The sequence below is a fragment of the Pararge aegeria genome, chromosome 8 (assembly GCF_905163445.1).
Source record: "Pararge aegeria chromosome 8, ilParAegt1.1, whole genome shotgun sequence".
NCBI lineage: Eukaryota > Metazoa > Arthropoda > Insecta > Lepidoptera > Nymphalidae > Pararge > Pararge aegeria.
Window position 1 is genome coordinate 15,190,455 of NC_053187.1, and position 24,140 is coordinate 15,214,594.

Here is a 24,140-nt window from a genome sequence, read left to right on the forward strand (position 1 = left end):
AGCTGTGCTATTTATGGAACATGATTAACGGTAGTAGCTTTCTATCTCTCAAAGCCCATGCCAGTGTTCTTCACATTCAAATTGCTTGCGCTACTGTACGATTGCTAAACTGATCTGGTACATTACACGCATCTGCTATTTTGACTTAATGTTTATTATATTAATTCTTTCACGCCTACTTTGTTAAAAAAATATTAACATAAGCTATGTGGTAATTTAATTATCTATGTAGATATTGGCCTACATTAGATTTCTATTTTCGTCGAAGTTTTTCGGGCATTGCGTAATTGACTTCAAGCGATTATTTATTTAATCTTTCGATTACAATTTCTAATTACAAACTTCTTAAGGCTTGTTAGTAATTGTAAGACGGTAGGCTGGTAACCACCAGTGGCGTGCAAAGAGGGTATGCACAGGGTATGCAGATGACATAAAATGAAGAAAATCTCCAGTACGAGTTATAAATACTTAAGGGTAGGCTCTTTATAACTATCCTTACGTTTTTTATAACTCTTGCTGGAGATTTTCTTTATTTTATATCATCTGCATACCATATGCATACCCTCTATGACGTGCATAGACTGGTACTGGTAACCACAACCGTCGCCTCCAAAACACAGTGGTCAGCCCTGTAGTCTTATAAGTTGGTCCAGAGAGTCCTACAGCACGGAAATCTAACAATTTATATAAGGAACTATTAAAAACACTTGAATTCCGATATCGAAAACAACATCTGGAGCATGTTTTCCGCGCCCAACTACGTGATAGAGTCCAACGATCAGGACAAACTATACCAATGGGAATTGGAACCATACAAAGACAAGTGTTTTGGTGTCCAGTACGATGTCGCGTAGAGTCCCACTAGGGTTTAATATAGTACTAATTACAGGCAATTTGCTTTAGAATTAATTGACGCCATTAAGGCGCTGTACGTTCTAAAGTTTCATAGAACTAAAATTCGAATGACCAAACAGAGATAACCGAATGTCAAATATGGTGCTTCAATGGGGGAAGATTTATGCTCTCATTTATGTGAACAGCTATCTAGTCCATGGTCAGTACCTGTGACTAATTGCATCTTCTTTTCATCGCATTCTTAGCTAAGCTCACAATCTTCTGCACCATAACGCATCACCAGAGGAGATGGCATTCAAAAGCTAGCTTGTAGTAGAATAAAAAGAAATCTTACGTCTTTTTCAGTGTTCGTGCTTTGCTGGTCACCATACATCGTATTCGACCTGCTGCAAGTATACCATCAAATACCGATGACGCAAATGAACATAGCCATCGCAACCCTTATACAGAGCCTGGCGCCGTTGAATTCAGCTGCGAATCCACTGATATGCTGCATGTTTTCGCCACATATTTACGCGAGTCTAAAGTAAGATTTTCTTCCTTTTATGATACTGTAGCTGTACCATTCTTGGCTATCAAAATAAATTCCATAAGGACCTCTAAAAGGAAGCATATATGTAAACATATTGTTTTTTTTTATTGATATATATTGAAGCGAAGTGATAAGGAGCTCGACTTACCTTTCTGGGGGCCGAGTTCGAATCCCAGCACGCTCCTTTAACTTTTTTAAGTTATGTGCGTTTCAAGTTATTAAATATCACTTGCTTCAACGGTGAAGTGAAACATCGTGAGGAAACCTGCATGTCTGTCCTGTCATGGTGGAGTCCACCAATCCGCACTAGGCCAGCGTGGTGGATCACGGCTTTTCAAACCCTTCTCATTGTAGGAGGAAACCCGTGCCCTAGAGTGAGCCGGTAATGGGTTGATAAAATATAAAAATATTTGCCTCCTCTTAAGAAATGACAGAATTCGATCCCGAAGTTTCTTGGAGTTACGTGCGTTTTAAATATTATATAACTCCAAGAATCGGTGTAGCGCTGTATAGGTGAAGAAAAACTTCTTGAGGTAACCTGCATGCCTTCGCATTCAAAGTCTACCAATACACAATTAGCCAGCGTCGTGGACTTCGGCCTAAGCCCTTATGCATGGACATTATCATAATGGTGATATTAGTTATGCATGGACTGTTAAAGACGTTACTTACGACTTATTAAAAGTATATAAATTTCAGACGTGTGCCACCATACCGCTGGTTCTGGTGCGGTACGCAGCGCAGACGGCACGTACGTGGTACCGCGCGGTCGAGGTCAGACTCCACCGGACATTCAGACCTCCTCAGTTCCACACATGCAAGGAGGTCACATTCTGTTGCTATGGTAAGCATTCTGGTAGTTCTAGTATAAACCTTCGACCACTGAGCTCTTTTATATTACTAAAGAGGCTGATAACACTTTGTTTTTGACTGCAATTTATTGACGCCATTTTAGCCATGTACGTTATGAAGTTTCATAGAACTAAAATTCGAATGACCGAAACCACTTAATAGAATAATATTACAGAGATATCTATGGTGCATCAAATGGGGCAAGATTTATGCTGTCATTTATGTGAACAGCTATCTAGTCCATGGTCAGTGCTTGTGACTAATTGCATCTTCTTTTCTTTATCGCAATCTTCGTTACTTTTTGCACAAAATCCCTCAGTACCAAAGTCTTCGAACAATGCTTGATGCCAGTAATAACTTATAAAGGTCGAAAACAGGGTTTTTTTATAGATCATATAAAAAGGCTCGTAGTCACTCCGTTGTGGAATAAAATGCTAGGAATATTCTTCGCCTCTTTCAATGAGGTGATTCATGAACGATTTCGACGGAGTTACTTTTAAGTTTTTCCGGGAAAAAAACTATTTATTTAGTGTCCGTATCCAGTATGCAATCTTGTACTTAGGGCGATGATTCGACAGTAAAGACCTTTTCTTTAACTATTTTCTTACAGATATTAAACCGCACTCGCGGCAACAGCATATCGCGATCACAAGAACAGCGCCGCACGCACATGGTGACGTTGCCGCTGCGTGACTGACGGCAGCTGGAGCTGGCGTCTGACGTCATGCTGTGAAAGGATACGGATACACGCTACACTAAATCCTTCAATTGTATTGTATAGAAGCAAGCGTTACTTGGCGGAAATACATGATATATTATGAAAATTAAGCTTAATTTGCTATACTTCGCGAAAAGCAGGAGAATCTGTACGGTGTAATTTATATTTTCTTCAATTCTTATACTCCACACCAAAAAGATCTCCGGCAATGTACCCCCTACGCACGTTTCGCTCCGAAACCGGAGCATCTTCACTGTGTGAGATGTTGACTTTACAATGAATAATTGTTAAGACTGTCTGTATGTGTTTAGCCTAAGATCTTTCATTTTCTACTTAAAGCACAAGTCGCGCACTGGATGACAAAGTTTTCACCAGTAGACAATGTTTTGACAATACACTAAGCTTTAAAAATAAAGGCGCAACAAATAAAGTCGGGTTAGCGGGGGGGAACTAGTCTGTCAACTGTTCCGATTCACTGTTACGTCAACTGCAATAAATGCAACTATTTAATTGATTTGTAGTAAAATTTTTGATTGTAGTTTTAGTGCCGTCGTAATTAATAAAAATCTAATAATGTTCAGATCGAACTGGCTATTGGAAGTGTAGCGTGAATCTTAGTGAATACTTAAAATATATACATATTTATGTTTAAAGAACTGTTAGTATAATTTAATATTGTAGTATATTGTAGGTCCTTTTATTATATAGTCATATGAATAAGGTAATTAGTATTACGGTTATGGATCTCTTGCCAAAAATATTTTGTATGCATTGTAAATTTGCACAGTTTGTATAATAAGATATAAGATATATTTTTGAACTTAGAGAGAATATATTTTTTAAATTCAAGTGTCACAAATCATGTACAAAATTAAAGAAAATGTATATTTAAAACGTGTGAGAATACAGATAAGTCAATCAATTTACACCTCATGTAATGAAAGTTTTAATATACTATTTTTGTTTTCTCGCCTTAAATAAATTATCAAAAATACCTATTTATTCTATAGAAATATTAAGAAGCAGCCTTAAAGGAGAAGTAAGTAGGTTTTTAAGATTTCAAATGTAATGATCACCACCGTCGATTTAAATGTATGTACGAAATCATAATATATACCTGCGTCATTAGACATAAGAGCAAAAAGCTTTTTTGTAATCCTGAAATATTTATTGTACAACAAAAGCATACTTTCGTTAAATATTGTCAACTAAAAATGTCAAGGTTTTTGGGTAAAATGTCGTTTGAAGTCTATTGTTCATCTTTGTTTGTCGTTTAAATTATTGTGAGTTATCGTTATTCTTTGCTCTTGGATTTTCTAACAACGCTGTCAAAACGTAAAAAAAAATTATTTAAGTTTCTTTTGACTTCAATCTTACAACCCTAAATTTTCGCGCACTATATCATAAATAACTATTGTTTGTAAAATGTGTAAATATTTTATTATTGACTGTTTAATATTAATTATAATTGCCAAAGAACAAGTGAATATTAATATAATCATTTAATAATAATACTGTTTTATTTGAATCTCAAAATAGCGTCAAAGCTGCATTGAAAGTGAATGCTCTAAATCGTATGACAGTACTCCACCGACCACCATACCCAATTGTGGTAAATTATTAGACTTAGAATAAAAATGCTGATGACCCTATTTACCTATTAATGAAGTAGGCATAAAGCACAGTTTATAATTATTTGTGACCCACTTTTCGTTGACAGTTGTGTTTTGCAGCACCCTTTGTCACGAAAAGTAACGTCATCAAAAATCATGCTTTAACAACATTAGCGCGATAAAGTTTTGACCGATCTAAGGGAGGCCTTATATGGCTAATTTGACATTTTGTTCGTCTGTCCGTCCACCCGTCCGCTGATGACTGCTGAAGTTATAATGTAGTAGCTCCTTATTTGCAACTAAAATGATTATGTAAATCTATGGCCCAAAGCAGACAATTATTAATTTAGCTCTATACATGTAAACATTTCACAACATTATGGTGCGGTGTATACATTGGAACGAACTTATCAAATGGAGCGCAAACTATTTTTATTTTAAATCTACCTTGATAGAATAATAACTATTATAATAACCTAACCTAACCTATATAATAATAACCTAAGTAGTTTTTAGATTTTTGGGTCTATCGTAAAATTAGCTTTATAACAAATACTGAGTGGCGTGCATAAAGGGTATGCACAGGGTATGCAGATTACATAAAATGAAGAAAATCACCAGTACGAGTTACAAATAATTAAGGATAGGCTTTTTATAACTCTTAAAATGCCATTCCTTCAGTTTTTTATAACGCGCACTGGAGATTTACTTCATTTTATATTCCCTGCATACTGCACGCCACTGCAAAGACTATATAACGTAACGTAATTGCATAACCATGCAGTAATTTTTTATATTTTATTTTGTTGTCATAGCTGCAATAGAAATACACTGATCGAAATATTTAAACTAAAGTAAAATGTCTGAGTTGGTATACAGAGTTGCTGAACGTTTTTTGAGCCAATTCAACGGGTGTGGAACGCAATATTTGACTCCTGCGCATAATTTGATTACCTAAGAGACATCATTTTATATTATATACATTTTTCTGCTAGCCCAGAAAACCCAGACCCTCTATATTTTTTTGCTCTAGCCTATCTTATATAGCAAAATATATTAACCGAAAGAGTAGAGCTTCACAACAACAAAAGGTTGTGAAAACCTCCAAAATCAACCTTTTCAATAAATGTCCAACTATTCCGAAGTATGACCACTGCAGCCAACAAACTTATAAGAAACTTTCTAGCAAACTAAATTCTGTCGTCACATTTTCGACTGTGATAACTTTACTCATACACTTTTACATTCAATATTTGGTCATCCAATAAATCAATTCAGAAGTTTTGAGATGTGAATGGGTATAAGAATTCACTGGTCAAAGTTTGATATTATTGGAGAACTTAGTAACCTGGATAGTAACTTTTTTTTTTGTATCAAAACATTTTCATACAAAAATACATGTAATATGCCACAGATATAGCAGTCTAGTATGAACTTGTAGTGAAATAAAAAAAATACATTAAGTATCATAAACTTGTATGAATACTAATATTTTAAACCAATTTACATTTGTTTTACTAATTAGGTCGAGGTAGAAAGTCACATTCAAATATAAAAAGATTTATCTTGACCTAAACAAAAAAAGAAAATTTTTAAATTGATTTCAAGTATTCCTAATATAACCACTTTTAAAAAACGTCATAGGTCTGTTTGTATTGACTCCGTCGCCGATTCGGAAGGCAGATTCTACCGACAAGAAGCCGGCAAGAAACTCAGAAGTTGTTCAATCTTGATTGAGATAAAAGCGGAGCTGCTTGCTTCCAAGCAACCTTGTCATTAAGAACTTCATCAATAGTATAGTAAACTCGATGTATTAAATGTGTTTTTATATATTCTTTAACTTATTTCGAGACTAAATTTTAAAATTAGGATTGTGTTAATCAAAACGAAGAAAAATGCCAAAGTTGCATCTTACCCAAATTTGCTGGGTTTCTAGGCAATTATTTAAAAAAATTATATTAATAATTTTATTTAATTTTTTTAATTTAAATAAATTAACAAAACAACCTTAACTATAGGCATTATTTATGCAACTTGAAATCGGAAGAGAAGTGTAAAAATGCACGGAGCAGCCGTAGCATTTTAGAACGCACGTGTTAGGAAATAGGGAATTACAGCACTTTATCTATGATAAACCCGATGATTATGTTAAATATATAAACAAATCATAGTTTGTATACTCATTGATAGTGTATTAAAAATAGAATAATGGTAGTAGACTGTCAAAGAAAAAGTATAGGATCTATTGCGGGTGACGCGAGTTTGACAAGATAGATTGGCGGGAAAGAAAAGTTAGCACGGATTTAAATTAACTAAGTGAGAAAAGAAAAGTATGGTGATAAAACGTTACAAATTGGGAATAGATGATTTATGATGGAAACAATATACTTAATGAAATATTGTTGTGGCTGTTCCGCCAGAATCCAATTAACTGACGATGAAGTTGAGATATGTTGTTGTTGGTACTATGGTTGTACCTGATGTTGCATCAGATAAGTATAAGTATCTCTTATATCCTTTGGGTTATTTATGTATCATATTAGGAGCCCTAGCATTATTTTATACAGAAAGTATATGTAGCAGAGGTTGCTCTGTACAAACAACTTTTTCCAAAAGTCCTGGTGTATAAAGTGATAACAGTAGTTATGTTTGACCTATCTTGTATCAAAGGGCCTAGCGTTATTACATTTGACAATGTTGTAATTGTGTTTAGAAGTCTTATTTTAATTGATTGAATAAAAGAGCAACGGTAGAGTTTCTTGCCAGTGGTCTTCTCTAGTAGTATCATTTAATCTAGTAGAGTCATTTAAAGGTAACAAGTAATATGAATTATAGAGAAGCTTAATATACAGTATTAAAGTTGGTCCAGATGTTTTATTTTACTCCTTGGGGAGACAGGGCCGTGAGTTCGATTCCCACAACTGGAAAAATGTTTGTGTGACGGACATGAATGGTTTTCAGTGCCAGGGTGTTTATCTTGTATATTATACGTATTTATGTATATAATTCATAAAAATATTCAACAGTTATCTTAGTACCCATAACACAAGCTAAGCAAACTTTGGGGCTGTGTGCACGCTGCTGTGTGTCGTAGTATTTTTATTATTTATTTATTTAATGCTGCTTGGCAGTAGAATGCTGCATGGCGGTACTGGTTGAACTCTGTTTCAAAACGCTCCACCACACTAAAGCTACGCTCTAATATGAGGTAAAGGTGTGGTTGTACCCTTACATTCTTATCCGTTTACAGTTGCGTAGAATATAATCGCGCGGTACACTTCAAAACTACTCTAAACTATTCTCATTTAAACTTCAGAGTTAGCGAGCTAGTTCTTCCTACAACACTTCAAGTGAATCAGCGTCCGACTTATTAAAAGTTTAATCACGGACATTATATAAGCGTTTAAATTAGTTTTATGAGAAGGTACGAAGATTTGATATTTTAAGGCCAATGAAAAGAGTGGTTCGTTCGATTTTTAAAGCGAAGTTTTCTAGCAAACGTTATGGGTAGGAACCTGGGGACCAAGTCTAGTGCGAAATGTAATAAATAAGGTAAACTAGTGCTTGTACTTGGTACATGTTGTTTGCACAGAAAAATGGTTCTTGTACACGTTTTTTAGTATTCAAGCTTGTGATACGCTAAAGTATTTGCTTCTGTGAGAAGTCCCTCCTCATCTTCTCAGTTTTTTTGGGCGATTCTATAAATATAGATAAAATAGATCAGTATCCTTACACCTTTGTGCTTACACCTTGATAGTGAATTTTAAAAGATTTTTTTAATCAACAAGAAACCCTTGCAGATACTCTAATCTGCACTCTACTACTTATAACTCTCTCTCTGTCCACGGCTTGGCTAAAAGACTTTTGGGACTAGAAAGCAGGAATTGAGTTTACATAATATCAGTGAAGAATGGCAGCGGTAAAAGCCTAGTGTTTTGCGCTTCGGAGGCTGATTCTAAAAAATCGCGAAGATACATCTGAAAGTTCTCCATAATATCATCAAAGGCGCGTGAAGAGAGGATACCTGTAGTGGGCAAGCATCTCTTTGACAATAATAAAAAATATTGATTCTTTTTTTTGGTATAAACCCAAAAAGCACTTAAAATATAGAAGTAAATAACAATACATTCATCATCATATCAACCCATTACCTGCCCACTGAAGGGCACGGGTCTCCTGCCATAATGGCAATGGGTTAAGGCCGTTGTCCACCACGCTGACCCAGTGCGTATTGGTGGACTCCGCACACGTTTGAGAACATTATGTATAACTCTCAGGCATGCAGGTTTCCTCACGATGTTTTCCGTCCCTTTAAAGCAAGTGACATTTTAATTACTTAAAACATAAACATTATAAATGTTTTATTCTTGTAGAATATCTTCATCAAATCTTACCACAGGCACTCTTCTTCTTCTTTCTCCACATTAATTAACATACTTGTACATTGTGCCACTGGTACGGCTCTCCACTGGGTCACTCCAGCCCGCCACTCACGGCTTAGCCGACCGCCCAGATCGCCAAGCGCTTCAGGGAGTGATGCTGGGGAGCCAAGTTGTGCTGCTCTTCCTCTACATCGAAGCAATACTTATGTCGGTGTTTCATCTACCTCCATGCATGTTCTGCACAGAAGACTTAGAGACTACAGGTTCTCATGACGCGTTCATACATACTCGTATATACATATCTGTGATAACTACATTCGTTAGCTTCAGCTTGGAGAATTCCAAACGCGCCCTGGTCTACGAAGAGCCCACAACAATCTTAGCTGGGGTTTTTTTTCACACCATCTCACAGTCGAATTAAATATTTAGCTATAAAGTTAGAGCAAATCATTCATATCCTTTTTTTATCTTACGTTTGATATAAACTTCAAACCTATTGAGAGATGTCTGAAGTATTTCATCTGGTAATTTGTTATAAAATGATATACCCTTAAATGAATCACTAATTTTATGCAGCCTAGTAAACTGAACTACAAGTTTATTTTTACTTCTGATATTAATATCATTACAGTCCACTTTCTTTTTAAATTGTGATATATTTTTATGTACATAAATAATTTTCAAACATGTATTGATTATGCACCGTCATAATTTTAACTTTTAATTCGTACTAGTAGGTACTATCAATCTTGTCATTCAAAGTCTTCAAAACAGTAAAAAATTACAATGATCGTATTGGTTTCATTTTAGGGTTAGAACAAATAAAATCGTTACAAAAATCTAGGACAAAGAGGAATCAAAGTTTACTGCCAATTGGGATACAAATCTTTTCTTTCCATGTAATAAAATGTGAGATAGGGTTTTCAATACAAGTGATAAAAATGTTAAATCTTTTTCCTTTAACATTGTATTAAATCTGTAAAAGAATAATAAAATAAAATAAGTGCTAAAATACTTATGGAATAGAACAGTCGCTTGTTTTCAAATTTAGAAATAAGGAAATTAAATGACTCCAATTGCATGTACAAAAATTGTTGTATTCAATAATCAATATTCAATAATAATAATATACCGTAGAACAAAAGTATTAATAAATTATTTATTACCAAAGTAATAAATAAACAAGTTTAAAAAGAGATTTTTAAAAAACTTTGCAATTCGAAGTATTTTTTTTTAAAACTGTTGAATTTTTATTCACTTTGCTATTTCCTTTCACAATTGATCCTTTTGAAAATATTGGAAATAAATAATTCTAATTGATTATGATATTTGCCACTAGCTGGCGTATAAGTCAAGAAGCGTGAAGTATATGACATATACTTACGACCAATCCAAATTATTCTTTTTAAATAGCGAAAACTACACAGACGTCTGAGTCGCCTCTAAAGAAGTAAAAATAATTATGTTTTTATGAGTTTTTAATATTTTTATAACATATTTTACAATTAAAAGTAGCAAAACAACCGTTTACATTGTAAGACGTAAGAAAAATATACTTTATGTATTATGCTACGTCCATGCTACGGCGTAGCTGAGTGCAATAGATAGTTTACAAAATGACGTCTAGCAGCAAAGATGCTTGTACAAATGCAATTTTCAAAGGATAAGAACGAAAAGTAGGACACCGGTTTGACGTTCTCTTTACACTAGAGAAAAGGATTAAGGTCACCATCTTTATCTAGACGCTACAAAGATATGTAAGCTTTATATTTTATATTAGTGACAGATAGGATAAATCGACAATGGACTTCCCTAACTCCAGGACCAATGTTGTGTTGTATACCTCATCATGGTGTGGTGATATAGTATATAAAGCTGACCAGTTTAATAATTCGTAAAAATCATATAGGTTTACTCAAATCAGGTTTATCTATACAATGTCAATTAATGATACTTTCTTTGCGTTGCGAAAATAGAAAAACGTCACAATGTCACATTCTTCTGTTAAAAATGGTGCGATTACTATGACCTCTACAAATTTAGGTAAAAATAGGTCTAATTTTTTAGCACATGTTTTGTCTCGTTATAAACGGCTATCACCGACACTGTAAATGTTCTACTGAGAATGTCTTGACAGAGCTACCAAATTAAATTATTGCAATGCCAGTTACAAAATGTCGATATTTTCGTCGCAAGAACGGTTTTATTTTTGATTTTATTAGAGCATGAATAGTTACAAAATGAGTAAAATAGTAACGGAAATAGCCTGGTGGCTTCGGTTTTCCTTTCGTGGAGACCGAGTTCGAGCCCCGGCACGCACCACTGACTTTTCGGAGTTATGTGCGTTTTTAATTTAAGAAATTTAAATATCACTTGCTTTAAACCGTGAAATGGGTTCATGATGTATTTATGTGTATGAGTAATATAGCTTGGTTTGTAATTTCATAAAGATACGAGTATTTTAGAAACAACCAAATGTCGTTATTTGTGAAAATTACTCCATAGTCCCTACTGACAGTAATATGCTTCTTTTGTACACTTTTTTTACGCCTTTTTTTAGAGCAGCCTTAATAGCCCCTCTCTGTTTTTAGTTAGTGTCTGGGTATACGGAGATAAAAGTCAGAGAAAGTGCAGTAGTTTTATTGTCAAAGCTGTGCAGTGAAGCGTTTATGTGTGTGCTATACCGTAATAAGAGTGCGATGACCAGTAAAAATGTATTTTGTATTTACTACTGTGTTATGTTACTTTATTTTGCTAAAGGTAACAAAACTTCAACGTTAGGATTTTTCTTTAATTTCTCTATAAATTAACCGTAGACTGCTGATCCTTGGTAAGCAGTCTATGATGGTAGCGGGCTAACCTGTTAGTGTAAAAGCAGAAATATAAATAAATAAATATACTACTTACGACAATACACACAAAAGCGTAGCTTGTGTTATGGGTACTAAGATGACTGATGAATATTTTAATGAATAATATACGTAAATACTTATAATATACATATAAACATCCAGACATTGAAAAACATTCATGTTTATCTCATTAAAATTTTCAAGTTGTGGGAATCGAACCCACGGCATTTTACTCAGAAAGCAGGGTCGCTGCCAACTGCGCCAATGGGCCGTCAAATAAAAAGATAGATGAAATATTAAACCCATACTCCTAATCAGAATCAACGCAATCATGTCATTATTGAAGGACGGTTGTAACGGCCAAGGCCTCCATCCAGATCAGATCACATACAGTTCAAATACTATAAATTTCCAAATCGCCCTTGCCTGGGATCGAGCTTGGGACTTTCCACTTACAAACATACATAGCATTCACCACAGTGCCAGGAGGTAGGGACGATAAAATCCCCGCACACGAACGTCCAAACACCAAAATGAATCTTAATATATGTTTAAGAATAAATTAAGTAAAATGCTTCTCGAAAAATGTTATTATGATGTAAAAGAATATTTATTATAAACTAAATAATTTTAAATATAAATTATGGATCATTTATTTCGATTTGGTTATTTATTTACTGTCATTTTTAATTTCATCATGTGTTTGTAGTGTTTATTTTAATTTAATTTGACATTTAATTAAATGTTGATCTTTCTAATATCCTTGAACCAAATTTGCACACTATTAATCTAGTAGAATGTTATGCTCTATAAAATAACTATATTGTTTACCAACATCTTGATATTGTACAAACGTTCTTGCAAATAAATGATTATTATTATTATTTATATAAAAAAAAATCCAATTTGAGGTATGTTTTTGTTACGTTAGAATTTTTGACAGCAAATCACAAGGCATTAGTTCTATGATCTCGTTTCTTAGTACCAGCCTGGAGGTAAATAGGTTGGATATCAGCTTGTGTTTAAACAATAAAATTTTGTACCCTTTCCTTTACCATCATAAATGTTTTTTTTTAAATTGCTATCTTGAGCAGTCATAACTAAATAAAAAACATAAATGTTTCTTAAATATAGTTCAACGGGTACATACCACGATCATATTGCATTTATCGTGGTATGTGCCCGTGTCGAACTATATTTAAGATTTAAGAAATGTTTATTAACCACAAAAATCTTAGTTCCTTAGCATAATTATTATTTTCAGTTATCCTTCCACAATTGAATATTAAACAGACTTTTTGTTTTTTTTTTAGATACGTTTACACGCGTCAGTGTCAGCAATTTGGACGTTGTTTTCAGTTGTTTAAGCTTTGTCTGACATATGCTAAACGTTACAAACACTAAACCGTTTGTTTACTGCAGTTTCATCCGCAGCCGTTAAACGTCTGGACATAGGCCTTTTTTCTCATAGGAGGGATAGTTTTAGAGCACAGACCCACCCCGCTTCTTAAACGCGAGTTCATGGGCAATTGTTTTTTCTTTTTACAATACACTTTCACAATCTCAATATTATATTAAATATTATATGTATATATGTTTAAGTGATGAAATATTAATTTTATGGGTATGTGCACCACCAAATTATTTTCTGTACCTGTTTTTTATCTTTGCCATTAGTTCCTGGATAAAATCGCTATGAAGCGATAAGCCCGCCAAATTGTATACGTTATACTGTTCTTTTCTTTCTATGTACTTTTTGTAGTGTGCAATAAAAGTATATTCATTCACTCATTCATTAATACACACATCGCCATCTAGCCCCAAAGTAAGCTTAGCTTGTATTATGGGACTAAGAAAACTGATGAATATTTTTATGAATAATAGATATACATAAATACTAATATTATACGGACAAGCACCCAGACACTGAAAAATAATCATGTTCATGGCACAAACATTTTCCAGGTATGGGAATCGAACCCACGGCTTTAGACCCAGATTGCAGGGTTGCTGCTCACTGCGCCAATCGGCAGTCAAAATTTTACGTTTACTACCGTATTATAATACAAAACTCTTACCATTACTTTTATGTCAATACATTAAAATTAGTGGAGAAGTAAACTAGAATTGCGTAAATAATCTATGTTCAATTACGTATCAATATGCGGCTGGTTAAAGAATAAAACCACTTTAACACAAACATTTTATTAGGTACGAATATAAATAACTCAGCAGTGTCCTGTTCCACCACGTTTGAGGTGAGGAATATATTGCTCCCAAAGGTTACGAGCTAAAACGTTAAAGCACTTAAGTAATACCTATCATGAGTAAATACCACCTACTTAGATTTAAGATCTTCACTAATTACAAGCGAGAAAAGGTTTTATTACTTCTAGGAGTAACGTACTGGAAAAATCGCCCAAAACAGTAGCTTCATATGTGTCTGACTAAACTGGGCTAGAGGCTTTTATTTTGGTACTATGAATGAATGAATGAATACAATTTTTATAATTTTTATTAGTGTTTTTACCTACACTTGGAGGAATTATCAATTTTATAAATTTAAAATGCATATAAAATTTTTCCGAACCGACAGAATTTGAACCTGCGACTCTCTGGCAATCGCTTTAAGACTGATGTAAAAGGCATATACTAATTTTGGCATCGACGGTAGGAGTGCCGAAGCTTAATCGGTAAACCGAGCCGCTGGAGGCAAGCGGCCCAGGACTGTGGATTGACTCCCTACAAAAGACCTATGTCCAGCAGTAGACGTCAATTGGTTGAAATGATGATGATGATGACACAGTTTGGCGGCATTATCGCTACATAGCGATCTCTTCCAGGCAACCAATGGCGTAAAACACAGCTCAAGAAGAGAGGTAGGAACTTTGTGTTCTTTTCATTAAATTGTAGTATTATAGATAATATGGAAGCGTTGATAGCGCAGTGGGTATGAGGTCTACCTAACTTTCGGGGGCTGAGTTTGAATCCCAGCACGAACCTCTTACTTTTCCAAGTTAAGTGCGTTTCAAGTAATTCAAATATCACTTGCTTCAAGGATGAAGGAAACCTGCATGCCTGAGAGTTCTACACAATGTTCTCAAAAATATGTGGTGTCCATCAATCCGCACTGGGCCAGCGTGGTGGACTACAGCCCTAACCCCTTCTCATTGTGGGAGGAGACCCGTGCTCTGTAGTGGGCCTGTAATGGGCTGATGATTATGGATTTCTATAGACTTTTTGGTATTATATTTCTTTTAAAAAATATAACTATAAAACTTAATCTTATAAGTTTTAATTTATTATAAGTGGGCCGTACTGTAAAATAAGTTAAATTATACCTTTGTCTACGACTCAGGCAGAGGCACTGGCTAAAGCCTGTAAATTTTAATTAGCATTGTACATTGAAAAAAACAGAAAAAGAAATTCAAAAATAATTCGTCCCTTTTACAATTATTTCAAGGGGTTGGATATTTTCTTGTCTGGAAAATTATAATAATTTTAAGTTAATTAGTGTCACGTACAACCGAAATGCGTTTCCATTGTTCGCGTTAAACGAACCGATAACGGTTGGCATCATAAATTTGAAAGCCGTGCCGATGATATACCAACGTTATACATCCAAAGATATACCATCGCGTAAAAGTATTAGAAAAATATATAAACGTGGACACTTTTGCCACGGGGCACTATATAAGGGAACTGTGGTTTTGTGTCCGGTCACGATAACTGGACACAGTCACCGGATTCTCTTCTGGACACAACGTACGGCGTTTCTCGTCAGTTTCACAATCCAGTGTACTGGCATGCGAATCTCGGCACCTGTCATTTGACAATAATTTGTATCTAGTTAAACGTAAGGCACATTAAACTATTTATTTGAGTATAATATAAGCAAGTATTTTAGATTAAGGTGAGTTTACAAGAAACATGCTATTGAAACAAAAATTAATGATGAAATTATGACATGACGTGACATCTGCATATCGTCTGCGAAATATGCAGAAGTCATTTGTGGGATTGAGTATACGCTTTTATAATATGATTCCTAAGGTAATTTTGGACCTACCAATGCATAAGTTTAAAGAATGTGGTTAAACACATTTATTACAGCGAGGTTATTATATAATTGATGAACTTCTTAATGACAAGGTTGCTTGAAAGCATCCGGCTCCGCTTTCATCTCTCACAAGATAGAAAAATGAATTTTAAAATGTAAAATGTAAATTGTTGATATTGGTAAAGAACAACTGCTGAGTTTCTTGTCAGCTTCTTCTCGGTAGAATCTGCCTTTCGAACCTGTGGTAGAGCCACTACACACAGACAGACTTGACGTTTCAAAAGTGCTTATATTAATTAGGCCTACTTGAAATAAATAAATTTTGAATTTTGTATTTTATTCCCTATAAATAGTAAAGGGCTTGTAGCACGGTCACGGGGGCGTTCGGACTAAACAATGATTAGTCCAAAAGTCCGATTAACGTTTAACAGAGCCGAGGTCCGAGTCCTCGCAGGAGGCACATCGGATCGACGTCTCGCACCTTCCCCCCGATGTCGTCGAGCCCTGGGGCTCTTCTGATAGCGAGTACTCCCCCGGTGACGCCGTAGCAACCCCTCAGGTGGTTATCGGCAAGTGTCAATCTGAAATAGTAAAAAGGATTCCGTAGCGATTCCGCACTGTCGAACGGACTATCGGTGTAATCTATAAGTTTTCATTTTGTATAAAGTGATTGGTTTGTTTCGGAATTACTCTTATTTTCTTTCTATAAAAAATTTAATTTGTCAAAATAGTTAAAATTAAATGCTTATGATAAAACTTATTTTTTAAATGAAATTTCTCTTTTGACCTAAATATTCATAATATTTCAACGATCAGCCATTTGGGCTGTAGGTTGTTAGTCAAGCTGTCAAGACAAAGCGTTTTACAGATAACATTATAAAAGAGATGAAAAATGCCAATGTTTAAACTCAACTTTTCACTAAGCGTCGCGTCGTGTATATTTTCGTGGTATAAAAATTGCGGAAACATTTAAGACTAGTAACATAAACACAGAACAAGTAATATAAAACTGTGTATCTATGGTTTACATGAGAGCCGGTGCCTTTCATTAATTTGTTTCACTTAAACGCTCAACGGTGCAAAAAGATGAAAGCTCAAGCTACACGGCTTTATCATAATATCATAATGTGAACACGAAATATCTATTTTAGGAATATTTACATTTTCACCCTTATGCAGTAAATGTCAGTTAGACTAATTTAATGATAATAATAATAATTGTCTTTATTGGGTCTCATTTACAACGGATTCTTATAATCTATGGAACGGTAACAATTACTGTATTACTTATAAACTGTGTTACAGCTATTAACGCCCACCTCCGGATTTTCTTAAAAAAAAAGAATAAAACAAAGAAAATTGAAATATTACAATTAACTAAAACAATACAACTTACAATTTTATAATTTACGTGTTCGTGTATGTTTTCGTGTGTGACAGTCTGTATGTGTGTTTGTTACACACAGTAAGGGTGTGTGATTGTGTGCGTGTGAGTGTTGCGTGTTTTTGAGCGTGTTCTGCGAGCAAGGTTTGCAAACTTAGTGCCTTTAATTTGCAAGCGAAGCAAGTACGAGTTGGTATGTATTGTTTCGTCCACACGAAAAAGTCGATATAAACAATCGACTTACATACTAAAAATGGACATAAATTAGTAATATCTGCATCATCATCATCAACATTTATTGGCCCACTACAGGGCACGGGTCTCCTCGCAGGATTTCCTATCAGATATTCAGTGATAGGAAGTGTTTTCTGCTCTAAAAATAAATATTGAAAAGGTGAAACTTTTACCTTGAGCAATTAAAATAACACTGACATTAACGGTGAAGAAAAACATCGTGAGGAATCCTGCATGCCTGAGAGTTTTGCATAATGTTCTCAAAGGCTCGTGAATCCCAATCTGCACTGGATGAGCGTGGTGAATTACGGCCTAAAGCCTTTTTGGAAGGGGATCTATTATGCTCTGTAGTGAGTCTGTAGGCTAATGGGTTGTTATGAAACGTCTATCCTAGCAATTAGAAAGTATTATAAAACCACTTTAAGTAAATGTGCACTGAAAATATATTTAGCTATAGTTTTATTTTTTAATCAAATTTGTAAAGGTAATAAGGTTTTAAACCTGAGGCGTATATGTCAATAATTACACTGTCAACCACGCCCTTCAGACTGGAACGTAAAAATGCTGCTTGGTTCCGGAAATAAGATTGTATTTATTCCTTGAACGAGCTCTGCTATAAACTGCTACAAACCCAATCTATTGGTAGTATTTACTGTTATGTGATGTTAACGTAGGTCCTTATACTTTAAGAATATGGAAGCAGGCCAATCCGCTCTCATCTCTTACGAAAAAAAAATATTCTAAAGATTGTTAAACTATGAAATGATGTTGGAAAAGAGCAATTCGCTGAGTTTCTTGCCGGCTCTGCTCAGTGGAATCTGCCTTCCGAACCGGTGGTAGAGTGTCTAAAAACAGATTTACTTGACGTTTCAAAAGTGCTTAAAAACTAGGCCTACTTGAAATAAATTTATTTGAATTTGAATTGAATAAATAACATACAAGGCATTGTAACTTGTTACTGTACTCGTAGGTACATATACCACGTTGATATTCAAACCAGGAAATGTTTTTGAACTCATTCGTTATTTGTATGTGATAAAGTCTAATTGTTACACGTAGATACTTTGATATTCAAATTTGATACTCCATTTTCCTCCAGTTTCTCGAAATATACATATTAACTTTATTCGTATTTATTATGGAAAATTTCCGTTTGAATGGCTTAATATGATTATCTACGTTAAAAGGGGAATATTTTTTTCATATACGCCTGCAGACTGAATGGTGAATTGCGCGACGATTTTATAGTTATTTCACTTGAACAATGAAATCACAAGTAAAAACAATGAGCTTTCTTCTAATATTTCTCTTTGTTAATTTAAATCAAAACATTAAACATGAAACTAGAATAAAAATTGACATCATTTCAGATTTTTTTATCATCGAGGAAAATTTAACTTTTTTTTTGTTTTGAACCATTAAAATAATTTTCATCATATCCACTTCAATCCGTGATGTTTTTGTAAGAATTCACTGTGTCATAAAAAAATTACATGCACACTTCTCAAGTTAGCGCAAAACGAACTTAACTTCGTTCTAGAATGCACCGTGGCCGCGTGTCTGTGGGTGTGTAGCGCCCGCCATTCTTCACATGTTTAGTTTATGGGGGTATTTTCCATTTGATAATCTAAAACATTTTTTTTTTTTAATTAAAAACCAACCTTATAATAATTTTAAATTGATCGAAAAATAGACAAAATCATCTTTAACACGGAAAAGACCCCGTTAAACAGTTTTATAATAGTTTTTATAATAATAAGTACCAGCACGAAGCACCATTGGCGGTATATAACCCCAATATTATCAATAAAGCCCACCAACTCGCATTGGAGCAGCATGTTGGGTCAATATGCTCGAAAACTCTCTCTCCTATGAGTGAGGAGTTCTGTTCCCAGTTGTGGGACGTTAATAGGCCGATAGTTCTTAGGTTGGTTGCTAAAACAGGACAATATAAAAAAGAATATAGCAGAGAAAGAGAAGCAGCATTCTCCGTTCTACTACTACAGTCTACTGCGATTAGTAACCCATCTGCCCAGCGTGGTGATTATGTGCAAACCCTCCTTTTGGGAGAAGCCTTTTGTCCAGCAGTGGACTGGTATAGGCTACTGACGATGAATATACAAATACTTAGATTAATTAGCAGTGAAGTGAAATATTTCAGTAAATCAGCTTAAATATACTAAAACAACAAGAACCTTTGAGCTTCAGATTCATGTTAATTGGACCAACGAAACTAAATTTGGTAAATTTTAGTTTCAATTTCATGATAATATATTCCATTTGAAATGATTAAGTCTGATAGAATAAGGAGATTATTGTTTACATTCAATTAAATTATGTTATTTCGAGTAAGGAACCTGGAGCCTTTGTAATTTGTAAGGACGAATGAGGTTGACACGGTTCTCAGATTTCAGAATTACTTAGTTTAAATTATATTAATATTTACAGAATTAATAAGATTGTTTTTATGTTAAGTTATTTTAAAATATTCATGAACAAAAATAACCGGTATTAAAATACAAAACGGCTTCGGTATAACCGCAACGAGACAAAATATCAAAAATGCTGACAGCATTGCCCGTTTGAGAAGCCAAATTCTTTGGTCTGGCGAGTTAAAATTATCATTAGGTATAATCATTTATACAATAACTTTTTTTTAATTCTTAACAATGTTAAGGTATTAACATTATAACATCACAAAAAAACAAAAAAAAATCGACTTCACTGCTTGTGGGTCTTTTGAAGAGGTTCCTAAATCCGGAGCCCTGGCTGCTGGAGACTTGGGCTATTGGGCTCCGGATTTAGGAACCTCCTCACAATATGCGCCGTTTCAAGGACTTCTGCCTGTTGTACCCTTGATTAAACAACCGAGCGAAAGCAAGGTCCAAGAGTTTTTACTTTTCCCTTTTTAGCTTTCACCTGATAATCGTCATGAAGAATAGTTATAACAACAATCATTGCACGGCACTCTGATCGAGAGACTAGCAATATATTTAGGTGTATTGGCTGCAATATTTTATTAGGTATAGGTATTTATTGTTTTCATAAATGTAGTGACAATTTTTTCATCATCATCATCATCACATCAACAGATAGACGTCCACTGCTGGACATAGGTCTTTTGTAGGGAGTTCCAAGTTCCACGATTCTGAGCCGCTTGGATCAACGGCTACCTGCGACGCGCTTAATGTCGTCTGTCCACCTCGTTGGGGGTCGACCAACGCTGCGCTTACCAGTACGGGGCTGCCATTCCAGCACCTTGGGACCCCAACGTCCATCCTTTCTCCGAACTATGTGCCCGGCCCATTGCCACTTAAGACAATTTTTTAAAGTACAAGTATTTTTTACTACTAAACTTAAAAAGTTTGTAAAGCATAAATGGAATAGTATTTATCGAAATTTATTTACAGATGAAGTCGTGGGGAAGCCATGATCAATAAATATAATGATAATAATGATTTTGATGCAAACTACTTTGAACATAGCCTAAGTTACGAGTAAGATGTTAGAATTGGATTCTAGTGACTAAGTTTAAGCAATAACTTATTAAACTATTAAAACTCCCATAAATCTTCGTAGAAGTATGAAATGAATTTATAGCGCTCCTTTCAAATTTATCACACTATATTCAACTGAATCGAAACTTGGCTGGATAAAGAATTCCTTTAAACTGGGATGAATTTGTGAAATTAAACTATGACGCCACGATGTTTTATTCAGTTTTTATAAAATACTTGCCTTAGATAAAGTGCAGTGGTCGGTATTTGAGAATACGGATCATTATACGGTTTAAGCTGTTGCTTATTAGCTTTTGCTCGCGGATTTGTCCGCGTTTTTGGGATTTTTATTTTTTATTAATCCTGCCGAAACCTTTTTGTTTTCCCAGGATACAATTATCCTATATTCGTCTCCAGATTGCTAGATTGTTTAAATCTCCTGAGAACGTCAACCTGTAGCTTTTCAGGGATGTAAAGTATCCTATGACCAGTGGCGTGCTGGCATTAAGCTGGAAGATCGCATAAAATTGAAAAATTCTCCTTCTATATAAGTTGTATGAAATGTTTAGGGTAGGCAGGCGCGTATATATGAAGTGCACGCCACTGCCTATGACCATCTCAAGGATGCAAGCTATAGGTGTGCCAAATTTCAAAAAAAAAATCGTGATTAAGTTGAACATAGGTTACAAGCAAAAATACAGACAGACACATTTTCAAATTATATAGTATTGTATTTTAAAATGTAAAACCGTGTAGAACAGTAGAAACAAAAACATGTTACTCTTCGACCTTTCAACTTATTCAATGCTAAAATCAAGTGGTTACTTAGATGGGGTTTAAATGAAGGCCAAGCAAACAAATAAACAAACAAACAAACCCACTTTCGCATTTATAATATCAGTGAGGATTAGTAAGGATACAACTACATCTCTAAGCCGACTCTACGTAAAATGTTTTAAGGTACAAGGACAAGTGGCCACATTCCAACGGCCCTCTGAGAGTCTTTCACTGTAAAGCCTACGTGACCACGATGTAACGTCTCGTAACACACACTGAGGTCGATTCTTTGATATCTTGCATTAAATCCAACTAAAGGACATTGCTCAGCGCCCATACACAGTTCGCTTTAGAACCAACAATTATTAAAAAATAGTTGATGGTATCGTAATAAAACCTCTAAAGAAGATTAAAGCTACGAACACCTCGGAGAATTTATTTATATATTCCATTTGAGGTTATTTTGATTATTGCCCGAGTTAATTCAAACCATTAACTATTGATAAAGATTTTGGACTGGCTTATGATGTTCTTTTATGCTAAGTTGCGCAGTTTAAAATGCCCGTAAAGCTAAGCCAGGTTAATCAGGGTTTTAAAGGGGTGCAAAAATGAAAGTATGTTTTAAAATTCTATTTGTAGCAAAAAAAAATCACTCTGAATACTTGACACACTCTTGAGCTTACAAAGAAGCTTAATAAAGGTGACAAATAATCACAAAGCAAGATAGTCAAAATGTCCTCTACAAAATAAATTCAATATAAAACACCTTAAGTGATTCAAGCTGCTTTGAATCTTAGTGTCTGGTCTTTTTATACTAGTATTAAGGGCTTAGTATATATTAATATTCTTGAAAATAGCGGGTGTAGAAAAATCCACCAATTAAATAATAATAATCATAAATATACCACGACAATAAACACATCGCCATCTAGCCCCAAGGTAAGCGTAGCTTGTGTTATGGGTACTGAGATGACTGATGAATATTTTTATGAATTATGTACATAAATTCTTATAATACAAAGGTAAACACCCAGACACTGAAAAATATTCATGTTCATCACACGAACATGTTTCAGTTGTGGGAATCGAACCCACGGCCATGGACTCAGAAAGCAGGGTCGCTGCCCACTGCGCACATTGGGCCGTCAAATGAATGAATGAATATAATTTTATAACTCACCAATCAAAAAAATACATTAACAGACAAAGTTTAAATTAGATCCTTTTAAGGACATTAAGTTTTAAGGATTTTTGGAAACCATAAAAGAGACATTTAAAAAATTGTATCTTGAGATTAAACAAATTGTAAAAAATTGAAAAGCGTTAGTTCTACGCTTCATTTTGTAATTAAATGCCCTATCGAATAAGCAATTAGAAAAGGATGGTCGCTTATTGGGCGAAAAATAAAAACTGTGCAGCGTATTCAAGAAAACCCAAGTGTAGAAAAGAGGTAGGTGGTGAATATAATAACATAAAAATATAAATGTATATATACAAAATACATACAAATTAACACAATTAAATAAATATGTATACATATTATCACATACAAAAAATCTATTGTACCTAATCATAAAATATTAAATAAAGTATTATTGTGATAAAGTATATAGTAGTTACTTATTTATAGTAAATAGGAGTATTCTTTAAATTATAATATTTAGAACGATGGTCAAAAAATAACATAAGAATGATAGTATAAGTACAATGATTGTAGAATCATATGCAAATTTGGCTGATATCCTTCCTACTTGACTAAAATTTTTTATGACCTCACAATTTTTCCTTTTTTTCTTCTCTATGAGGTTGGAATAATATGTTTTTCATATTTTTACGTACCGTTTTTGAGATTGAAATCATTGAAATATTGCACTTTCTTTACCATCATCATAAAGACAGTTTTATCATCAACCTACATCCTCACACTTCGGTTATTGCTAACTATTATCAAACCGGACCTGTGCTCAGATAAGCTATAAATTTAAAGTCTGACTATGAGTGTTTACAAATGTGTGCGAGGAATTAAATTCAGTAATGAACTAACCGAGTCAGAATTTTCGAACGTCAACGCAAAATTGATCGCCAAAATAACAGCAAACCTCAGTTAATTACAAAAATAAATTACAGAGAGCTTAACATAATCGACTTGTGTTTTAATAACAGTGGTTACGTGGTACTGACTTTGATTGAACGGGGTCTATTAATTCAGATCCAGTAGGTATGCCCTTGTTTCACCCTTCATTGGTCACCGGTTAATCAGAAAGCAATTTATAATAATGGTTTCTGTACAAAAAAATATAGTGAATATTTTTTTCATCATTATCTTCATATCAACGCATTACCGGCCCACTGCAGGGCACCGGTCTCCAACACATTAGAAGGGT

At 34.4% G+C, this 24,140-nt stretch overlaps 1 protein-coding gene across 1 annotated transcript in view; it reads left to right on the forward strand.

Annotated features, from left to right (window-relative positions):
* The window catches only part of LOC120625769 (cardioacceleratory peptide receptor-like), a 34,685-nt gene extending 31,652 nt beyond the window's left edge, over positions 1–3,033 (forward strand). The window contains exons 8-10 of the mRNA XM_039892968.1: positions 1,201–1,381; positions 2,087–2,231; positions 2,850–3,033. Coding sequence (XP_039748902.1) covers positions 1,201–1,381; positions 2,087–2,231; positions 2,850–2,936 — 413 coding nt within the window. The 3' untranslated portion in view covers positions 2,937–3,033. The remainder of the gene's footprint in view (positions 1–1,200; positions 1,382–2,086; positions 2,232–2,849) is intronic.
* The last annotated feature ends 21,107 nt before the right edge of the window (positions 3,034–24,140 follow it).